The sequence below is a fragment of the Rattus rattus genome, chromosome 9 (assembly GCF_011064425.1).
Source record: "Rattus rattus isolate New Zealand chromosome 9, Rrattus_CSIRO_v1, whole genome shotgun sequence".
Lineage (NCBI taxonomy): Eukaryota > Metazoa > Chordata > Mammalia > Rodentia > Muridae > Rattus > Rattus rattus.
In genome coordinates this window covers 59,913,248-59,932,504 of record NC_046162.1, presented here as the reverse complement: position 1 = coordinate 59,932,504, position 19,257 = coordinate 59,913,248, and the positions used below count along the sequence as shown (strand labels likewise).

Below are 19,257 nucleotides of genomic sequence, written 5' to 3'. Positions count from 1 at the left end.
GTAGGAAGAACTAGGCTCTATCACCCTCCCCCCACCTCCCTACAGATGGACCCAGTCCAGAAAGCTGTCATCAGCCACACGTTTGGGGTCCCCTCCCCTCTGAAGAAGAAGCTGTTCATCTCCTGTAACATCTGTCATCTGAGGTTCAACTCAGCGGTGAGAGGGGATCATGGGATTGGGGCTTGGAGGGAGCAGGGCCTCCTTCGGGGATGCTGTCCTAGGAACTAGTAGCAAAGGGGCATGTTGCTCTGACCACCATCCTCTCCTGCCCCCTCCCCTCCTCTCATACTTCTTCCTGCCTACATGTGGCCCACGAGAATTCCATTCTCCTCCTCCCTGCTTCACGCCCATCTTCTGGATGTCCTAGAGGCTGTGGTGTGAACCCCCGGTCTTGACTTAAGATGTTTACAACATATATTCACCCCAGCATCATTTGAGGCGGGGCTGGAATTTGCTATAGAGACCATGCCATCCTCAAACTCACAGAGATCTTGCCTGCCGCTCTCCCAAGTGCTGGGATTGAAGGCATGCCCTACCATGCCCCGCTTCATTGAATTTTGTTGTAGACCTTGAGACAGGGTCTCTCACTCTGTAGCTGTAGCTGGGACTTAACCAGAGAAATCTGCCTGCCTCTGCCTTCCTGGTGCCGAGATTAAAGTTGTGCACCACTACACTTCATCATCTTAATGGACTCCCATGATGCATCTATCTGTGAGGGGTACAGAGGCACAATTACCATCCTCACTTCTCTGAGGAGGACATGGTCTCACACTGGATAAATAACTTGCCGGGGAGCACAGCTGGTAAATCGTGGTTTTCAGGATTTGAACCCAGCCCTGGCTGACCCTGAAGTCTGCACCCTCCTACTGCAGCCCATCCTGAGGGAGGAGCCTCATTGTGGGGTTTGGGTGAGATGTCAGAACCACGGTGTAGCCGAAGAGTCCAAGGAAGGGCTGTGGAGGCTTGTCCTTCCCACTTTGGGGAAATAGTCGAGAAACAAGTAGAGGCTTCGAGCTGAAGTAAAGAGGATGCGACATCCTAGCTGGGGGATTCGCTCCAGATATTTAGGTCATAGCATTCGACAAAGAGATTTGTGGAAGGGACATGTCTCTATTCCTAGGCCCTGGCAGAATGGCTGGACTAAGAGCAAATGCTCAAACATTATTTTTAAAAAATGAACAATGGGATGTTTTCCATAAACTCCAAATTCAAGGACTGCTGTGTTTTCCATGGGTGGACTCCTTAACATTCCGGAGACCCTACTTTATAAACTAGAGTTCATGTCCCATTTAACCTGAACAATCACAAAGCTTAAAGCAGGGGCACAGTAGTGCACCCCTGTGGTCCTATTACTTGGGAGGCTGAGGCAGGAGGATCATGAGTTTAAAGCCAGCCTGGACCACAGAGTAAGTAGTCCATTTCCAGAATATTCTGAACATATCGGCAGACACCCAAGTGCATCACTTGGTGAATGTTCCTGGGTTCAACACTTCTGGATCTTGGAACAGAGAAACAAATAGGGCTGGAGATGTGACTTAGTTTAGAATATTTGCCCTGTAGTCACAAGGCTTTGTGTTCAACTCTTAAGTTCAACACACACACACACACACACACACACACACACAGAGAGAGAGAGAGAGAGAGAGAGAGAGAGAAAGCTTATACATGGCTAAGTTTGATTCTGAAGGCAGGCTACCTGCATTGGAGCACCTGTGTGAGGACAAGTTCAGTAAACCTCAGGACTGTATACATGTGATGATGATGGTGACAATGGCTTCACCCCTTTGTGGCCAAGCCTTGTGTCCCTTTGACCCCATATTCCTCTGGCCTCTCCTCTGCTCAACCTCACTCCTAGAAGAGGCATGGGACCCAAGGGAAGGTGACTCCTCCCCTTCCTCTTCTAGAACCAGGCCGAAGCTCATTACAAGGGCCATAGACACGCCAGAAAACTCAAGGCTGTGGAAGCTGCCAAGAACAAGCAGAGGCCTCGAAACCTGACCGCAAATGGGACAGTGGCGTCTACAGCCTCACCTCCAGCCAGCGGAAGCCCCGGAAACCCTCAGAGCAAAGGTCAGTCTTGAGTTCAAGTCCACACAGCGAGGTTGGCTTCTGAGAGTGGCTTGAGTGACTCTGGTTCTTCGTCTTTGTTCTCCCTTTCTTTTGTTTGGTTTTTCAATGACAGGGTTTCTCTATGTAGCCTCAGCTGTTCCGGAACTCGCTCTGTAGATCAGGCTGGCCTTGACCTTAAAAGAGATCTGCTTGCCTCTGCCTCCTGACAGTGCTGGGATTAAAGGCATGTGCTACTACTGCCTGGCTTTTTTCCTTAAACTTGGGATTTGTGTGTGTGCGTGTGTGTGTCTGTCTGTCCATCTGTCTGTCTGTCTGTCTGTGTGCTCATGGGGCATAGAGGCCAGGAGAGGGCATGAGATTCCCTGGAGCTGGAGTACAAGTGGCTCTGGGTGATGGGGATTACGGATTATGGACCTCTCCAGTTTCCAGTTTAATGCTATTATAATATTCTATAAACATTCTAGCACATCTTTCTGCTGACTTCTGTTTACTTAATACTGAGGTGCTAGAATGTCAGGCTGAAAGTGTGACCTCCTCTGTCCGACTTTATGATTTTTATACCGGGAAACTGAAGCCTGAGTTTGCTAGTGAGTTGGTAGCAGGGTGAACCCAGAATTTAGTGCCAGCTGTCCTTTACCAGGAGGCCTTCCAGCCTCCCATTCCACCACTGTGTCAGTGCTGCACCTTAGAGGTCCCAACTTCTCCTGTGTCCCATGTCCTTGCAGATCCAGCATCCCCTCCTCTCGGCCCTTCACTTCAGCGACCACCGACCCCAGACCCATCAACCAGAGACCCAGCCCACTCAGAACTTTCTGATGCTGCTGCTTCCTCATCTTCGTCTTCCTGCCCGCCCTGCTCCCCGGATCCTAGCAGGGAAGCACCAGGGCCTGAGCCAGCAGAAGTGGCTGCAGGAAATGGAGTGAATGGGGAAGGCAGGGGCGAGAAGGGCCGCCTCTACTGCCCTACCTGTAAAGTGACCGTGAACTCGGCCTCTCAGCTTCAGGCTCACAACACAGGTCAGTGCTTGCCAGGAGCCATGCCACTCATGGCTAGGTGACAGAGGAACCTACCCACTGTTACTACAAAAACATTTCTGGGTCCTCCTCTTGATCCCAAGGGAGGGGCATTGGGAAACGAAGTCTGTGGCAACCAGAACTGAAGGTCACTGGAGTACCCTCCTCCATTCTCCTTGGATCAAAACAAAAGGGATTTTGCTTGGCTGTCTATTGAAAAGGCCTTCTTCCTTGAGGGCTGTCCACAGGAAGTCGTAGACAGCCAGAGATGCTGGGACGGGAGAAGTCTTTGAGGCTGGAGGGCCATGTGTGTGTGGAGGGGCAGCCAAGCTAACCTGACTTGGTGCTGTGGCCTCCCTTCAGTACTGAGAGACTGACTTCTTTCCTTCAAGGAGCTAAGCACAGATGGATGGTGGAAGGTCATCAGGGCGCTCCCCGAAGGGGCCGGGGCCGTCCTGTGTCCCGAGGAGGAACTGGACACAAGACAAAGAGAGTGATAGGAAATCGTGGGGGTCGGCAGGGACCCAACCCTCCTTTCCATTGTGCCCTCTGTCAGCTCCACGTCAATTCAGAGACCCAGCTCAAGCAGGTAGGAGAAGGGAGGCCAGGATAAGGTGGGTATCAGAGCAAGGGAGGAAGGGTTGATGCCCACTGAGGGATAGACGTGGCTGCCCATGACAGCCCCACTCTGAAAGCCCATCATGTGTGTGCTGAATGTGAGAGGAAGTCTGAATAGTTTTGGGTTCTGTGAGCTTATTCATCTCATTCCCATTCTGTCAGCACATGAGCAGCCGGAGGCACAAAGACCGGCTGGCTGGGAAGCCCCCCAAGTCCTCCAGCCAGCACAGCAAACTGCAGAAACACACAGCACTGGCTGTGAGTGTTCTCAAGGTATGTGTCTCTAGGGGACCAAGGTCTACAAGGGGGCGAGTAGGAGGAAGGGCCAGCTGAAAGACTTGGGGTGCGGCCGGAAGGAGGCTGCTGGCCCTGCAGCTGCCTGAGCAGGGACGAGGTTAGGGGTGGGTGGGTTTGGGCTACACCCAGAGGAATTTCCTGGAGGTGGGCTGGGCCTAAGGTCATGCTATGAGGGGCAAAAGCTGGGGGTGGGTGAGCTTATCCTAGAGACCATCTCTTCCTACCCCTCACAGTGCTGCCCGTGGCGAGGCTGTCCATCTGCTGGGCAGGAAGACAGCTGCCACAGCAAGCCCCCTGGCATGGCTGTTTGGGGGGTGGGGATGGGGGGGGTTAGACTTAGAATTCTAAAAGGCACGTCCTTGAGGCAAAAAAGCCCCTGGATGTGTCCCACGGCGGGGGCGGGCTTCTCTGGTATCAGAGACCCTGCCCATTTCTGTTTTTATTGTAGTCTAAATTGGCCTTGCAGAAGCAACTCACCAAGACGCTGGCAGCCCGCTTCCTGCCTGGTCCGCTGCCCACCACAGCTGCTGCCATCTGTGCCCTGCCAGGGCCCCTGACCCTCCGGCCTGCCGCTACGGCAGCTGCTACCCTCTTCCCAGCTCCTGTCCTGGGTCCAGCTCTGTTTCGCACTCCTGCAGGAGCTGTCCGCCCTGCTGCAGGACCCATCCTTTTTGCTCCCTATTAGTGGATGGCCACATCCTATCTCTCCAAGCCGGATACTTGTCTCCACATCCCAAAGAGACTGCCTTTTGCAGTTTCTGGGTTCCCATCCAACCTGGGTAGCTGCTCTTCACTCAGACTGGGGTTTTTCCAGTCCCCTGGCTCTGAAGACCACCACTACCCTCCTTTCCTGGGCCAGCCCTAGGCAACCTTGCATCAACAGATCCCAAAGATCTATGCAAAAATCTCATCCCCAGTCTCATGGTGCTCTCACACCCCGACCTGAACCAGAGACTTACACAGAGCTGACACCACATCATAGCTCCCAAGAGCCAGCCTCTCCTGCCATGTCCTAGAGCCATCTGGACAATCAGTAGAGATAAGGGCCTCAAACTGAAGTGGGCTGGAACCTACCAAGCATATTTACCATGGGGTAGCCAGGTATGGTGGTGCATGCCAGCAATCCTAGGACCTGGATTGTGAGTTCAAAGTCAGTTTGGCCCATTTAGCTAGACACTGACTCAAACAAAGCAAAATCACCACAGGTTGGCTGCGGGGTATGCACGGCAAAGGACGGTAGAGGATAAGAGGCCCCCAAAGTTCTTCCTAAGTGTAGTGTCAAAGTGAGGCAGAGGTGAGGGGAGGCTCCATCTGTTCTGTGGGGATGGGGCTCAAAGGTTAGAGTGGTGTTCAGGCTGGGCCTGACTGTGTAGTCCTGGCTGGTCTGGAACTATGGACGCAGGCTGGCAAACCCAAGAATCCACCTGCCTCTGCCTCCTGAGTAATGGAACTGAAGGCATGTACCACCCTTCCTGGGTCTGGCTGTAACAGAAGTGGCCTGTCTTACCACAGCTGTTCTTAGCCTTTCTGTGGTTTCTCTTGAACCCCCAACTCTAAGGGGGCTCTGGGTCTCCCTCAGCCTAGGGACTCTCCACTCCACACTGGGGTCTGGCCATCCCAAGTGTGGCGTTTCAGGCTGGTACACGGTCCAGTATGCCCGCAAGACCCACTTTCATGTTGCCAAAGCCAGTGCCATTCCCCCATTCAACATGGGATTTTGCCAGTATCTACCTATGTCTTTTTTTTTTTTTTTTTTTTGAAAGACATTTCCAATGGGACAAAAAAAAAGGGGATAGGGGAAGAGAAATTTTTTGATAACAGCAGTTGTGGTTTTATTGTGTCCAACAAACACATCAATAAATGAACTTCAAGCCTGAGCCTGTAGGTGCCCTGATTCTCCTTGCCCAGGCCTGGGCACCAGCCCCCTTCTCGCCTGTTCCGGGGAGGAGTGGGTATAGGAGGTGGCCTGGCTGTAGTGTCTAACTCACGTGAGGTGTGCACATCAGAAGCACAAAGTGGGCACCGGAAGTTGTGGGTTATAAGCTCACTTGATAGCACAAGCCTCTGATGAAAGGCCTGTCAGCTCCTAGGAAGCTGCTACTGGTTTGCCTGGTTCTGTTCAGGCATCTGAGGTAAGAAGGAAAGGCTAGGGGCGTGACTTAGCCCACCTTCACCGGGCAGCAGGCATATAAATACAGAGAGTATAAATATAGTTGGGCTACTAGCCGAAAAACAACCAAGAAACAACCAGGAGGGATGGACACTAGCCATGTGGGCAGGTCAAGACTGTGCCACTTGCACCACTGAGCAGGGTGCGCTCCTGCCCCCTGGTGGTCATGAGCGGCTTGTCCAGCCTCCAGGGCTGGTAGGGGTAGCACCTTGAAGAGGTTGGAGCAGGGGCAGAGATACACAGGAGGCCCGAGCCACCAGCTTTAGAAAAATCACATAGTCACCTGCAGCTCTAGGTAATCATCCAAGCTCTGTCAACTCACAGATGAAGACTGACGCTCAGAGGAGAACAGCCTTGCTAAGTCACAGGGCAAGCAACAGCCTAGTCATTACTTCACTCTACCTCAACCAATGAGACTTCTGCTCCTGGAACAGGAAGAGGAAGTGAAACAGCTGGGAGACGGGTAGAGGTCAAACAGAAAATGCCACTCCCAGGAGCCTGGCTTTACCCAGCCTTGGACAGGCCAGGGGAAAGATCAGGGTGAAGGATGAGGAACCAACCCTAAGCCAGCACGCGGAACTGTGCGCTCACAATACCTAGCCACTCTGTTTCAGGCCCAGGCTGGTACTGTGTGTATGCTACTGACAGGACATTCAGAGAGTTGGGATCCCTGATAGGAGCCAGACCCTGGACTGGGCACTTTGGCATGACAGCCTTGCATCCTGCACCAGGCAGAGGGAAGGGACGCTAACCCATAAGTGTCCAGGTAACAGTGGAGAAAATATGATCGGCTGGGGGCAGAGTGGGACTATTAAAGAAGGCCGAGGGGAGGGCCAGCAATCCAGTTCACTTGCACTTCTTGGAGTTAAGAGAGGACAAAAGTAGCAGTGGCCTGGGCCAGCCCAGCTTGCTGGCCTTGGGGGTCGTTCCCCTACTGACAGGAAGAACAGCTTGCGTAAGCACCCTGTGCTCTTCACCCATCCTGGAATGGGTTGGAGTGGTGAAGAGAGAAGGGCAGCTATTCAGCCATCCAAGGAGCCGCTGCCCTTGTTCTTGCGGCTGAGGGGGAAGGCAGACTTGCTCTGGGGCTGGGTCATCTTGCTGGCCAGGTAGATGAAAGGCTCTAGGAGCGAGCGGCGGTCAGCCACGGACACCTCCCACAGCTTCACCTTCTCTGATTTGGCCCAGTGCTGGGCCACATCAGGGTCCACACGACGCTGCTCCTGCAGGTCACACTTGTTGCCAAGGACCACGATGGTGACCTGGAGGGGACAGGCAAGAGTAGAGGCTGTAGGCATGCAGTGGCTCAGGATCAGGAGTAGCGATCAGCTGTTTCTGGCCAACAACTGGGGAGGATGCAGTTCCCAGAGGAATTTTGGAGGACTAGCAAGAGCATAGAACCACAGAGAAGAAAAATGAGGCCGGGCTTCATGTGTAGGAGGGAACCTGTTAAACCGAACAGAAGACTCTTGGATCGAGCTATCCTATCATATGGCTGGCTACCTCTTGTGTGGGTAGAAGACCCTCTTCAATGACCTTCACAGCCTTCTAGCTCCTGAACTACCTCTTGGCAGATGAGCACAACTGGGAATCATGCCAGCATCCCAAAGCCTACCAGGGACCCACGCTGTCCTACCACTGGGCTCCCAGCAAAAGTCCAGGACACGTACCTCCTTCTTGTCCTTGGACTTGTCGATCTCCTTCTTGAGCAGCTCGACACGCTGAAAGGATTCTCGGCTGTCTGTGCTGTAGACCAGGACGTAGCCATCCGTGCAGGAGAAGCAGTGCTTGGGCAGCTCGGCCCCATCCCGGAGACCCCGTGTATCATAGAAACGCACCTGTTCCCGCACTCCTCGGTCTGTCTCGATGGAACCCACATAGATGTCCTCCTGGGTCTCGATCATCTCAGAACCTGAGTTAAGATGAGACTTGAGCATGAGTCATGAGAGATGTGAGCCAAGGGGCTGGCCTAACAAGCTGACAAGGAATGTGGGGGCTCGGGAGAGACCAGACGAAAGTTAAACACTTGGAGAATGAGTGTCATGTCTTATCACACTAAGCAAAACGGCAACACAGAACTGGGTGTGGGGGCACACACCTTGAGTTGAAGCTCTTTGGAGGAGGGGAGGCAGGAGCAGAGGCAGGTTGATCTCTGTGAGTTCCTGGCCTGCCTGGTCTGTACAGTGAGGCCCTCTCAAAGACGATAAAAAGGCAGATAGTGATAGAAGCCAACACTTGCACAACCACCTCTGGCCAAATGCTATGGGGTGGGGGTGGGGAGTTCTTCCTATCTTGGCTTTGGGTTTCTTCCTTCTAGATCTGTTCAACATCCTAGAACTTGAGGGTACAATGTTTTACTTTCCTTCCCCTCCACTGCTGGGGTTCAAACCCAAGTACACGTTAGACTAGTGCTCTGATAGTCAGCTATGCCTCCAGCCCAATTGTGAGGGTGTAAAAGCAGTGGATGCCTTTTTTAGCTTTTGGGTTCAGGATGTGACCAAATCCTACTGCTTCTTTCAATGTCTTCTACCAGTCTGCTGGTGCCAAACAACACTCACCCACGACATGGTTCCCGTACAGGAGCTGCTCAAGAATTGACGTTTTGCCCACAGATGCCTGGCCACACACGACCACCTTGCAGCTCTTCCCCATGCTTAGCTTTCAACCTAAAAGGACAGAATCAGTGTGGTGAGGGAAGACAGAATCCAAACAGCACACTGGGAAGCATCAGGGATTTAGTGCCACCCTGATGTGTTTACTGGACTACTGAGCAGTGAGCTGTAATTAACCACCTTATCCCAGGAGTGGCCAGTACTTGGCACACAACAGGTGTGGGGCTAATGGCACCATAAAGGGAGGGGCTTAGAGAGTGGGGTTAAAAGAACCAGCTGGCCGGGTTCCTTCCTGTGCACAAGATGTATAGGGCACACCAATTACAGAAGGAAGTTCCACAAATACTCCTGCTCTTTCTGTTTGATTTTTGGGGTGTTTGTCTTGAGACAGTGTCTCATGTACCCCAAGCTGGCTTCCAGCTGATGAAATAGTTGAGGCATATGCACACCAGACTGTTTTCTCCCTTTAACTCCCATGAAGAAAGAAGCAGGGAATTAAGATTCTTCCTCTCTCTCATCTTCTCCTCAGGGAGAGTGTGCAAATACAGAGAATAACTTGTTTTCTTGAATGATTCATTTGGATGACAATAAATTCCATTTAACCGTTCCCAGTTGAATACACGGGTAAAATGAAGATCTGACAAGAAATGAGATCAAGAGAAGAGTGCTTCCGAAAGATGGATTATACATCCCTTAGACTGACAGGCACGGAGAAAGTTCAGATTTATAAACTCTCTGAGACTCTAGAGAGAGGTCTTCCTACAGGGAAACTTCCAGACACAGGCACCCGGGGAGCGCCAAATCCCCTTCCTCCTCCCCCAGAAACCAGTGACACAGAGGCCAGCCTCAAAGGGGTCCCAAGTAGAAACCTCTCCAGGAGAGTTTCCTGTCACCGATCTCCACCCCGTGGTTTGAACGTTTCAGTAAGCGAAACTCGAGAGGCCAGAGGCCGCCGCCACAGACTACCTCTGAAGGGCACCCCTCAGAATCTCTCAGAGGCAGAGACAGGACAACTAAAGTGGGCCTGTCTGAGCTCTGCCTCGCAGTTCCATACCTCCGGGGTCCCCGCAGCACTCCCGCTGAGGTGCCCCCCGGAGTGGGCCGGACCATGGGAGGGGCAGTTCGATTGTAAAGACGGCCCTCTTCCTCTGGGTGGAAGGACTTGCTCTGGGGTCCCGCCCCCTCAACGTCCAGCCTTCAAGACAACTTCCGGCGGCGCAAAGTGAGCTCTGATCGCATAGCGCCCCCAGAGGCCGGCGGGGAAATGCCCACCAGACTTGTGTCTGGGTATAAAGCTGCGTTCCAAGCTCTAATACCAAAATGCTCTCTCGCCAAAGAACAGTAACGCTCCGTTAATTCTATCATCTATTCCACAAGTTTTCTTTATCTTTTCCTTGCAGTGCTACGCTATGAATGGAACCCAGGGTCGTGCACATACTAAGCAAATGCTCTTTGAACCTCGATTTTTTTTTTCCCTTTTGATTTTCAAGACAGGGTTTCTCTGTGTAGCTTTGGCTGTCCTTGAAATCACTCTGTAGACCTCGATGGCTTCGAACTCACAGAGATCCATCTGCCTCTGCCTCCCGAGTGCTGAGATTAAAGGCGGATGTCACCACACTCGACTAAACATGGAATTTTTTGAACTTGGAATGTCCTAGCACTTGGAGGATGAAGTAGGGAAATTTTTTTGAAGACAACATAGTCTACAGAAAGAACCTGCTTCAAAGCAGACAGACAGACAATCGTGGGCACCTACTTTGTCTTGTGACTTATGTAGGGCCATATGAAAAGTTACAAGTTAGAGTGATTGGCCACAAATTTACTGTCTAGAATAATTAGACATCCAAACTAACAATTAAAACAAATCATGATGAATGATGTTATTGAAGTTGGGGTGCTATTGGCACAGAAGAGGGGCATGTCTGTGCTCAGGTTTGAAGGGCTGAAGAGGACAGAGATTTTTCTTTTTCTTTCTTTAACTTATTTAATGTATGGGAGTACAGTGTCGTTCTCTTCAGAAAGACCAGAAAAGGGATCCTATTACAGATGGTCGAGAGCCACCATGTGACTGCTGGGAATTGAACTCATGACCTCTGGAAGAATAGTCAGTGCTCTTAAGTGCTAAGCCATCTCTCTAGCCCCTGAGGGCAGAGATTTCTGAAGCAGAGGAAATACAAGAACCATGACATTTCTTGTTATTAGTCTGCATTCTCTAGAGTCACAGAACTCATGGAATGTTTCTATATTAAGGGGATTTTTTTTAAAAGATTTATTCATTTATTATATATAAGTACACTGTAGCTGTCTTCAGATACACCAGAAGAGGGCATCAGATGTCTTTACAGATGGTTGTGAGCCACCATGTGGTTGCTGGGAATTGAACTCAGGACCTCTGGAAGAGTAGTTGGGTGCTCTTAACTGCTGAGCCATCTCTCCAGCCCTATTAAGGGGATTTATTGTGATGACTTACTGTCTATATTCCAACTAACCCAACAATGGGCAGCTGGGAATGGGAAGTCCAAGAATCTAGTAGTTGTTCAGACCCACAAGGTTAGTTGTTTCAACTGGTCTTCTGTGGTTCCAACAGATGTGCTGGCAAGTAAGCACAAGCAGGCAAAGAAGAGTGGATCGTCCTTCTTCCAATGTTTTTTTTTTTTTTTTTCCGGAGCTGGGGACCAAACCCAGGGCCTTGCGCTTGCTAGGCAAGCGTTCTACCACTGAGCTAAATCCCCAACCCTCTTCCAATGTTCTTATGTAGGTCTCCAGCAGGTGTGGCCCAGATTAAAGGCATGACCCACCATGCCTGGATCTGGAACTGGTTTTGTCCCAGGCTGACCTTGAATTTAGAGATCTGCTTGCCTCATTCTCCTGGGATTAAAGGTGGGTACTACCTTGCCTGGGCCTAAGCTTATCCTGGCCTCTATGCCTTAAGATCTTCATGCCAAGATCCAGGTCAGGAGCCTGTGTCTTCCACCCTCACATCTAGGTCACAGGTGTGCCCTCCATTTCTGGAGTGTAGTTCATTCCAGATGTATTTAAGTTGACAACCAGGGATAGCCATCAGACAGAGGAAATATAATAAGATTCATGACATTTCTGGAGCCACAAGTCCCTAGGAGCTCAGTGTTGATTGCAGAGACTAGCCAAATAACCAAGACGTGTGGAGGCCAGAGACCAGACGAACCACAACAGCAAGCCATTGGTAGGTGTATTGCAGGGAAATGACATACTCCATCCAGTTTTGCAAGGAAGGTCATTCTCTCAGAAAAGCCAAGGCTTGACAACGGTGAAACTAAGGATCGGTTAGGAGACTATCTGCAGTCTCTGAGTTTATTTATTTGCTTTTAATTAATGTCAAGACTTTAAGATAAAAAGGAGATTTAGGGACCTGTAGCATGAAGACAAAAAGTGTTGATGACAAGGTTGGAAGCCAAGGGCAATTCTGAGCGCTGTATGGTTTACCCCATGTTTCATGTGGTGACCAGTTGACCAGATGGATAGAAGGAATACAACATAAGGCATTCAGGAGGGAGTAAAAATTTGCTTTCTTTTTCTGTTGTTGAGAAATAGATAAAAGCAAGTTCAATACGTTTATTAGTTAAGGCAGTGGTTCTCAACAGGAGGTCATGACCTTTTGGGCAAACCTTTATCTCCAAAAATATTTACATTACGATTCATAACAGTAGCAAAATTACAGTTATGAAATAGCATCAAAAAATAATTTTATGGCTGGGGATCACCACATGAGGAGCTGTATTAAAGGGTCACAGCATTTCAATCCATTGAGGCCCAGCTATCAGTCTCTATTCGGGGGCCCGTGGTTTGCACTCCATCAGTAATGGTAAGGACCTACAAATAAGGTTAGGGACTTTGACACACAGCTTTCCTTAAGGGAAGGGGCATAGACCCTGTTTAAACTCCATTGGCTTATTTTCGTTCTTTTGGCTTTAAATTACAATCTCAAGGTCGTCAGAGGGCCTCATTTTAATACAACTAAACACTGTTGTGTGTGGTAGTGGTACTACAAAGGTGATTAAACTGTCTTCCCGATCCAGACCGCATTTAGCCAGACAAGCGTGCTGGGTCGAGTTTATGAGAAGTAGGAGTACTGGGGACACTAAGGAAAAGGGACCTCACCCCATGAGCTGCCTTATAAACTCCTGGGCAGGGGCTGGGGCGCCTTGTCACCCTTTCCAGGCTTAACGCTGAGATGGCACTCCCAAGCGGCTGACATGAAAGCAGCCTCATAAAAGGGGCCGCGTCATTGGGGTGATGAACCAGTTGGTGCTTAGAGATCCCTGGAGGATGAAAGGCGCAGGGTGAAGACGCCCTGCGTTCCCCTCGCTTGGCTGGGCAGGGCTTCCAGGAACTGATGAAAGCTGGGGGACTGGGCTCAAAGTAGCTCTTTATGCCTTTCCTGGGAGGAAGCTGTGGACACACTGCAAAGTCGGGAAGGTAGTCTTGTGGGGGCTTTTTTCCTCAAGAGTCTTTGGGGACCCGGTCTCCACCCACCCGGGACTCCCAAGCCTTACTAGACTCTCTAGGATTGTTAGTTGTTATGGCAACCGGGCTGTCGGGATACTGAGGCAAGCTTAGGCCTAGAGAGGCAACATCCTTTTCTACCCTCCTCCTACCCACGGGTAAAGTGGCGCCCCCTACACACAGGAACCGTCCCTGGGCCCCCGCCCCAGCGCGGAGACCACCGTGGACCTCCAGGGATGGGCGGCCGCTCTGGCCCCAAGCGGAGCCTCTCGTTGGTAGACGGGCTCGAGGGAGTCCCTCTGGGCGCGGTGCCGCCGAGAGGCTCGATGCTCCAACCGGAAGTGCTCTTCACCGCCGGCCTCCCACCCGGCTCTCTGGTCCCGGCGGTAAGATGGCGGCTACCGCGGAGTGCGATGTGGTAATGGCGGCGACCGAACCTGAACTGCTGGAGGACGAAGAAGCAAAGAGGTAACCAGGCGGTAGAGCCATGGAGGAGGCGAGCTTGCAGCTCGTAGCTTGGGGGGAGGTCGACTCGCCAGTGAGGCAGGCCCCAAACGTAGAGACGATGCCTCTCTTGCAGACAACCCCCCCATCTGAGCTGGAGTCGATACAGGGACCCCCCTCCCCCCGAAGTGGTACACTTAGGGGGTCTGCTACCCCCTTCTGCTTCCGCCTAGCGGGGAGCTTGAGGCATGGTCTTGTCCTGCCGCGGGGAGGAAGGTCGACTTCGTCGTTGAGGCCGGGTCTCCGAGGGGGTGGGGGGTAGGAATCTCAGAGGTCGGCTGCAGAGTGGGGGAGGCGTCGCGGCGTCAGTGACGACTTCCTTAACATAGCCACGACCTCCGATTGCTCTGGTTGACTTGTGTGCATTGTTGTCTGTCCTTACTGAGCGTCTCCAAAGCCCGCATTCTCCTCCTTACTTCCCTTTCCTTACTAATTACACTTAGTGGTCTTTAATGTGGGTCTTAGGAGATTGTATGCCTACTGTATGGACCTGGTCGCCCCCTGATTACCATAGAAGTTAAAAATGGATAGCCAGAAAGGTCGGACGCTTCTTCACTATTCCTCCCAAAAGCATTCTTAAGCTCAAGGAAGACAGCTGTTTAGATGCAGTTGGCACTGCTGGGCAGCTGCAGTAGCTCGAGATTGCCAGTCTGGCCTAGCCTAGGGAGCTGCTGAGTGAGTGGTTTTTCTAGAACACTCGGTGAATTCTGACACCAGCTTAAGAACAGGTTTTTGAAGCCGGGGTTGGAACGCGCTTGGGAGCAGGCGTACTTGTTCTGCTACCAAAGGTGAACTGATTCCTTTATCAGTTGCAGATTAATTTGGTCCTTTGTTCAGGATGGACTACAGTGCTCTTAGTCTCCTTCCCGTGTGTTTCATGTGTTCATAACAAGTCTGTAAGGTATGTCTTCAGTCTGAAAAATTTGTGGTGGTGAGCGGAGTCAGTTCAGGGGATCTAGAAATCAGTATTCCTGAGGGTTTGACTGTCTAGGTTAGAAACATAAGCGGGTGCTTGGAGAGTTACAATGAATATTGTAGTTATCGGGTGTATGGGAGTGCTGTCTTGAAAGCTGAGAGGCTAGACAAAATGTAGTTGATCCCCTGAGCTATATCAGTTTGGCCTCGTCTCCTCTTATTTGAGTTTCCATGTAAATACAGTGTCTAGAGTTAAACATCAGCAGCTCCTACATAACTTAAGGAATTGTAAAGTGAGAAAGGAAGCCCCTCACTAACACAGAGCTTAAATTTATTTTATTTTACTTATATTTGGTAAGAATTTAGTGCTTCTTACTGCTATAAATAGGGACTTTGGCCATATGTCATTTAAGGATCTATACTACTCAGGGTCTATCTGTAGAGAGTGTCTCTGGTTTGGACTTTAAACAGGTCTCTCTATGTAGCCTAGCCAGCCTTGAACTCAGAGATCCATTCACCTGCTTCTGCCACCCAAGTGCTGGGATTAAAGGTGTGCACCATGGGGGTTGGGGATTTAGCTCTGTGGTAGAGCGCTTGAGCAAGCGCAAGGCCCTGGATTCAGTCCCACCACACCATGATGTTTGGCTAAACTTTGCTTCCGTGTCCTCTCTAAAGCAACTCCTTCTTAACCTGAAACAAATTAGCTTAGAGGATATTTTGTCCTAAATGGTGATAAATGGTTCTGGAGAGATACATTAAGAAACTGAATTAAGGCTGAATGTGGTGGTAATCTCTGCACTTGGGGTTGGATAGCTGCCTTTTTGCGGAACTTCATGTGTTACTGGATATATATATAAAATAACAGTTATTGGGGCTGGAGAGCTGGCTTGGTGGTTAAGAGTGTTGGCAGCTTTTCCAGAGGACCTGGGTTCGATTCCCAGCACCCACATGGCAGCTCACAACTGTTTCTAACGCTAGTTCCAGAGGATCTGGCACCCTGTCATCGATATATGTGTGAGCAAAACATCACAGCACAAATAAATAAGCAAGCCGTTGTCTACTACCAAGTCAGTATAACTGTAAATAAAAGTGAGAAATGTTCTTAACAGACGTATAAGGCTGGAGAGATGGCTCAGAGGTTAAGAGCACTGACTGCTCTTCCAGAGGTCCTGAGTTCAATTCCCTTCAATCACATGGTGGCTCACAACCATCTGTAATGGGATCTGATGCCCTCTTCTGGTGTGCCTGAAGACAGTGACAGCATACTCATATATTAAATAAATAAATACATAAATAAATAAATCTTTAAAAAAGCCAGCCATTTTATAGAGTTCATATTTTAGACATACTAAAGCTATTTAATTTTATATGTTTACTATAGTCCAGTTCTGTGTATAAAATCCAAAAGAAGATAACCTAAATCACTTTGACCTCTACTATGTCAGACATCCTTTGAAGAAGACCTAAATCATTCTGACCTCTACCATGTCACACATCCTTAGAAGAGTGAGCATTGGGATCTCTTGGTTTGAAAAACATTGTGTAATCTTTCCATTGTTGAAGATAGTAGAGATTTGGAAGTTTGGAAAGAAATTGTTTTATATTTTTCTTGTTTCCTAGAATACTCCTGTGCAGCCATAGCAGGTGATGGGGAAGGGCATCCCCTGAAGCACCCCTTTATTGTCTGGCACTGCAAGAACCCTTTGGCTAAGTCTCTGGTTACATCCTCCTCTTACCAGTTCACTTAGGGACACATTAGCCTGTGAGTCCCTTGGAATGTTTTTGTGAAGCCCAACAGGAATTTTTCCTTCTTTATATCTTGGGCTCTAATGGATCTTGCTGCTGCTAAATTGTCACAGTCCCACAGAGGGGTAAGATGGGCAGAAAATTGAGGCATTGCACCTCCTAATTGCAACCTTTTCTGTGGCTGCATCTTCTTCAGTTTCATTGTGTCTAGAGAGAAAGAGACCTTGGGTGTTTGCACATGTCAGTTTGTCACAAATCTTTAGCCACAGCAGCTACAAAAGCTGTAAGAGTAAAAGATGCATTGAAAAGGTCTCTTGCCACAAAAGCCACTCACCTCTTTCACCTCTCTTCTTTCTTTTTGTTTGTTCTTTTTTTTTTTTTTTTTAAAGATTTATTCATTTATTATTTATAAGTACACTGTAGCTGTCTTCAGATACACCAGAAGAGGGCATTGGATCTCTTTACAGATGGTTGTGAGGTTGCTGGGAATTGAACTCAGGACCTCTGGAAGAGTAGTTGGATGCTCTTAACCGCTGAGCCATCTCTCCAGCCCTGTTCTTTTCTTTTCTTTATCAACGCCATGTTAGGTAGCCCTGGCTAGCTTGAAACTTGCTGTGTAGACCAGGCTGCCTTCCACCTCACGAGAGATCTGCCTGCCTCTGCCTCCAGAGTGCTGCTGACATTTGAACATTCCTATTAGGTCCTGTCACTTAGCTCTTCTAATTCCTCAGTAGATTAGGACTCTGTCTTTTGTTTCTCTATCCGAATTGCTGAGTGCACATCCCAGGTTTTGGAATAGTTATTTGTTTGCTACTGATTTTTAAGCCTTTTTGAACTTCATATCCCCTCCCCTTTCAGCCTGATTAACATTAGGAATTTGTTCACCTCATAGAGTTCTAGGGCAAACAGCTAAACATTTCTTTAAGTCTGAAAGCTGAATGGGAATTTGTCTTTGACTTTGAAGTCAAATTAATGAGAAAAACTTCAAGTTGGTATGCTTAAAGTGTGGACCAGAGGTAAAGAGATGAGAGATAATAGAAATGAGTTATATCTAAGGAAAGGGATAAATTTGGGAATACAGAACCCTGAATAGAGCAAATTATTTTAATCCTGATAATAACATGTAGAAAATTATTATAGTTGTTAGTGGAACAGAGGTAGAATATAGGAGGTCTCTTTTCCTGAATGTAATTTAGATTCACACCTTAACCAATATTGAATAAACTGAGCAGTTTTAGGGAAATACTAGGCCAGGTGAGTGGCAGTTGCTCTAGTGCTTAGTAACTTGCCAACAACAGGAATTCTGATTGGCCTGAAGCCTAGCCTTATTGTACATTCCAGCCAATCAAGGCTTGGCTTAGTCATTGAAGCTAGTTTTTAAAAAACTGAGTACTGGACTCTCCTTTACTTTCTTGCTCTAGGACTTTAGAAGACTGGAGAACAATGGTGGGCTGCTGTGTAGGCACCTTGTTGCCTGGCACAGAGTCCTGTTGAGGATTCATTGTCTCTTCTTACACCAACGCTTATTCCTCATTCTCCAGTGTTGAGTGATGTGGAAGTTATGTAGAAGACGGTCCAGGTATTCTTCGAAACCGAGTCTCATCAGTAGAACAGAGTTCAGAGTGGTTTTTCCAGGGGGCCATTGTTTGTACTGGCGTGGCAGTTGCTTTCTCTCCCCAACCGGATGGAAACTGTAGTTCTAATTGTACATCATGATGGGCAAGAGTTTGCATGGATGAGCTTTGAGAATGGTGGTGTGGAGTGAACATGACCTTTCCAGTTTATGTTAGGACCTTTTCTATTGGTGTTTGACGTGCGGGTAAGCTAGGTGGTCAGATCAGCAGTGCCAACCTTCTCTTCTGAATCTGTTACCTTTTGACAGTGTGAGCAGGATTCTGCTGTGTGCTTGGACAGTTTGCTCTGAGAGTTAGCACCTGTTGAAATGAGGACCCAAGAGAACTCTGGTTTCCATATGTATACTCTGTATTCTCCCAAACAGCGCTGTGTGTGTGTGTGTGTGTGTGTGTGTGTGTGTGTGTGTGTGCGCGCGCGCGCGCACGCGCACACAGTTTGTGGCAGTCAGTCCCTTTCCTTTCACCTGTGAGTCTAGTGATGGAACTCAGGTCCTCAGGCTCAGCAGCAAGTGTCTTTACCCACTGAGCCATCTTGCCAGCCCTGGAAGCAGCCTTTTCTTAATCGTAGTTCCTTAGTTCTAGATTACTGAGGTTGCCGTCAGGATGAGAGATAATACCAGAGCTGTTAAGGTCAAGCCTGGACCCTGGTAGTACTAACAGCTGAGCTTAGCCACCATCTTCAGTAGCCACTTAAAGAGACGGGTCACAGTAAAGAACAGAGAGTTTATTCAGTGTGACCGTATTGGGAAGAGGAGCAGATAAAGAAGTTAGTTCAGTAACAACGTGCATAATAGCTAAGCAGTCCTGGTTAAGGTGTGGTCCTTCCCAAAGCTGACCCATCACAGTCTCTCTACAAAGTAGTCTGACCTCTGAGAGATGTGTTCCTCTTCTGTCTGGCACTAGGGTTTAGTGTATTCTTTCCTGTGGCTTAGAATTCCTGAGAGTTCTAGTCCATGAGACCATGTTTCAGCAAATAGTTTGATAGCTTGCAGGGGGAGGGGTGCAAGTAGCTCTTTTGAAAATACTCGTTCCTGTGAGGATGTCCGAGTTGTCATAGGGGACCCAAAGGAAGGAAGGTAGGTTCAGGGACATGAACATCAGCCTCAGGCGAACACTGAAAAGTGGGTGGCTTGTGTGTGCTCTGAGAATGACTTCAGAGAGGCTCAGTACTCTGAAGCTCTCCTTCCCGAGAGTAA

The 19,257-nt window shown here is 49.3% G+C and overlaps 3 protein-coding genes across 4 annotated transcripts in view; 2 read left to right on the top strand and 1 right to left on the bottom strand.

Annotated features, from left to right (window-relative positions):
• The window catches only part of Znf385c (zinc finger protein 385C), a 41,383-nt gene extending 36,700 nt beyond the window's left edge, over positions 1–4,683 (top strand). Inside the window, exons 4-9 of the mRNA XM_032912998.1 lie at positions 46–156; positions 1,905–2,070; positions 2,796–3,086; positions 3,476–3,672; positions 3,864–3,974; positions 4,447–4,683. Coding sequence (XP_032768889.1) covers positions 46–156; positions 1,905–2,070; positions 2,796–3,086; positions 3,476–3,672; positions 3,864–3,974; positions 4,447–4,683 — 1,113 coding nt within the window. The remainder of the gene's footprint in view (positions 1–45; positions 157–1,904; positions 2,071–2,795; positions 3,087–3,475; positions 3,673–3,863; positions 3,975–4,446) is intronic.
• Positions 4,684–5,805: 1,122 nt separating this feature from the next.
• Nkiras2 (NFKB inhibitor interacting Ras like 2) lies at positions 5,806–9,952 on the bottom strand. The gene is made up of 4 exons (XM_032912997.1): positions 9,835–9,952; positions 8,727–8,834; positions 7,839–8,080; positions 5,806–7,430 (listed from the first exon to the last, which is right to left on the bottom strand). The coding sequence occupies exons 2-4, from the start codon at positions 8,818–8,820 to the stop codon at positions 7,191–7,193; spliced, it is 576 nt and encodes a 191-aa protein (XP_032768888.1). The 5' UTR covers positions 8,821–8,834; positions 9,835–9,952; the 3' UTR covers positions 5,806–7,190.
• A 2,805-nt stretch (positions 9,953–12,757) lies between these two features.
• Dnajc7 (DnaJ heat shock protein family (Hsp40) member C7) overlaps positions 12,758–19,257 on the top strand; it is a 35,471-nt gene continuing 28,971 nt past the window's right edge. The window contains exon 1 of one of the 2 annotated variants that reach the window (XM_032912047.1): positions 12,758–13,730. In XM_032912047.1, coding sequence (XP_032767938.1) covers positions 13,654–13,730 — 77 coding nt within the window. In that variant the 5' untranslated portion in view covers positions 12,758–13,653. The remainder of the gene's footprint in view (positions 13,731–19,257) is intronic. The other variant, XM_032912048.1, reaches the window with a different exon arrangement.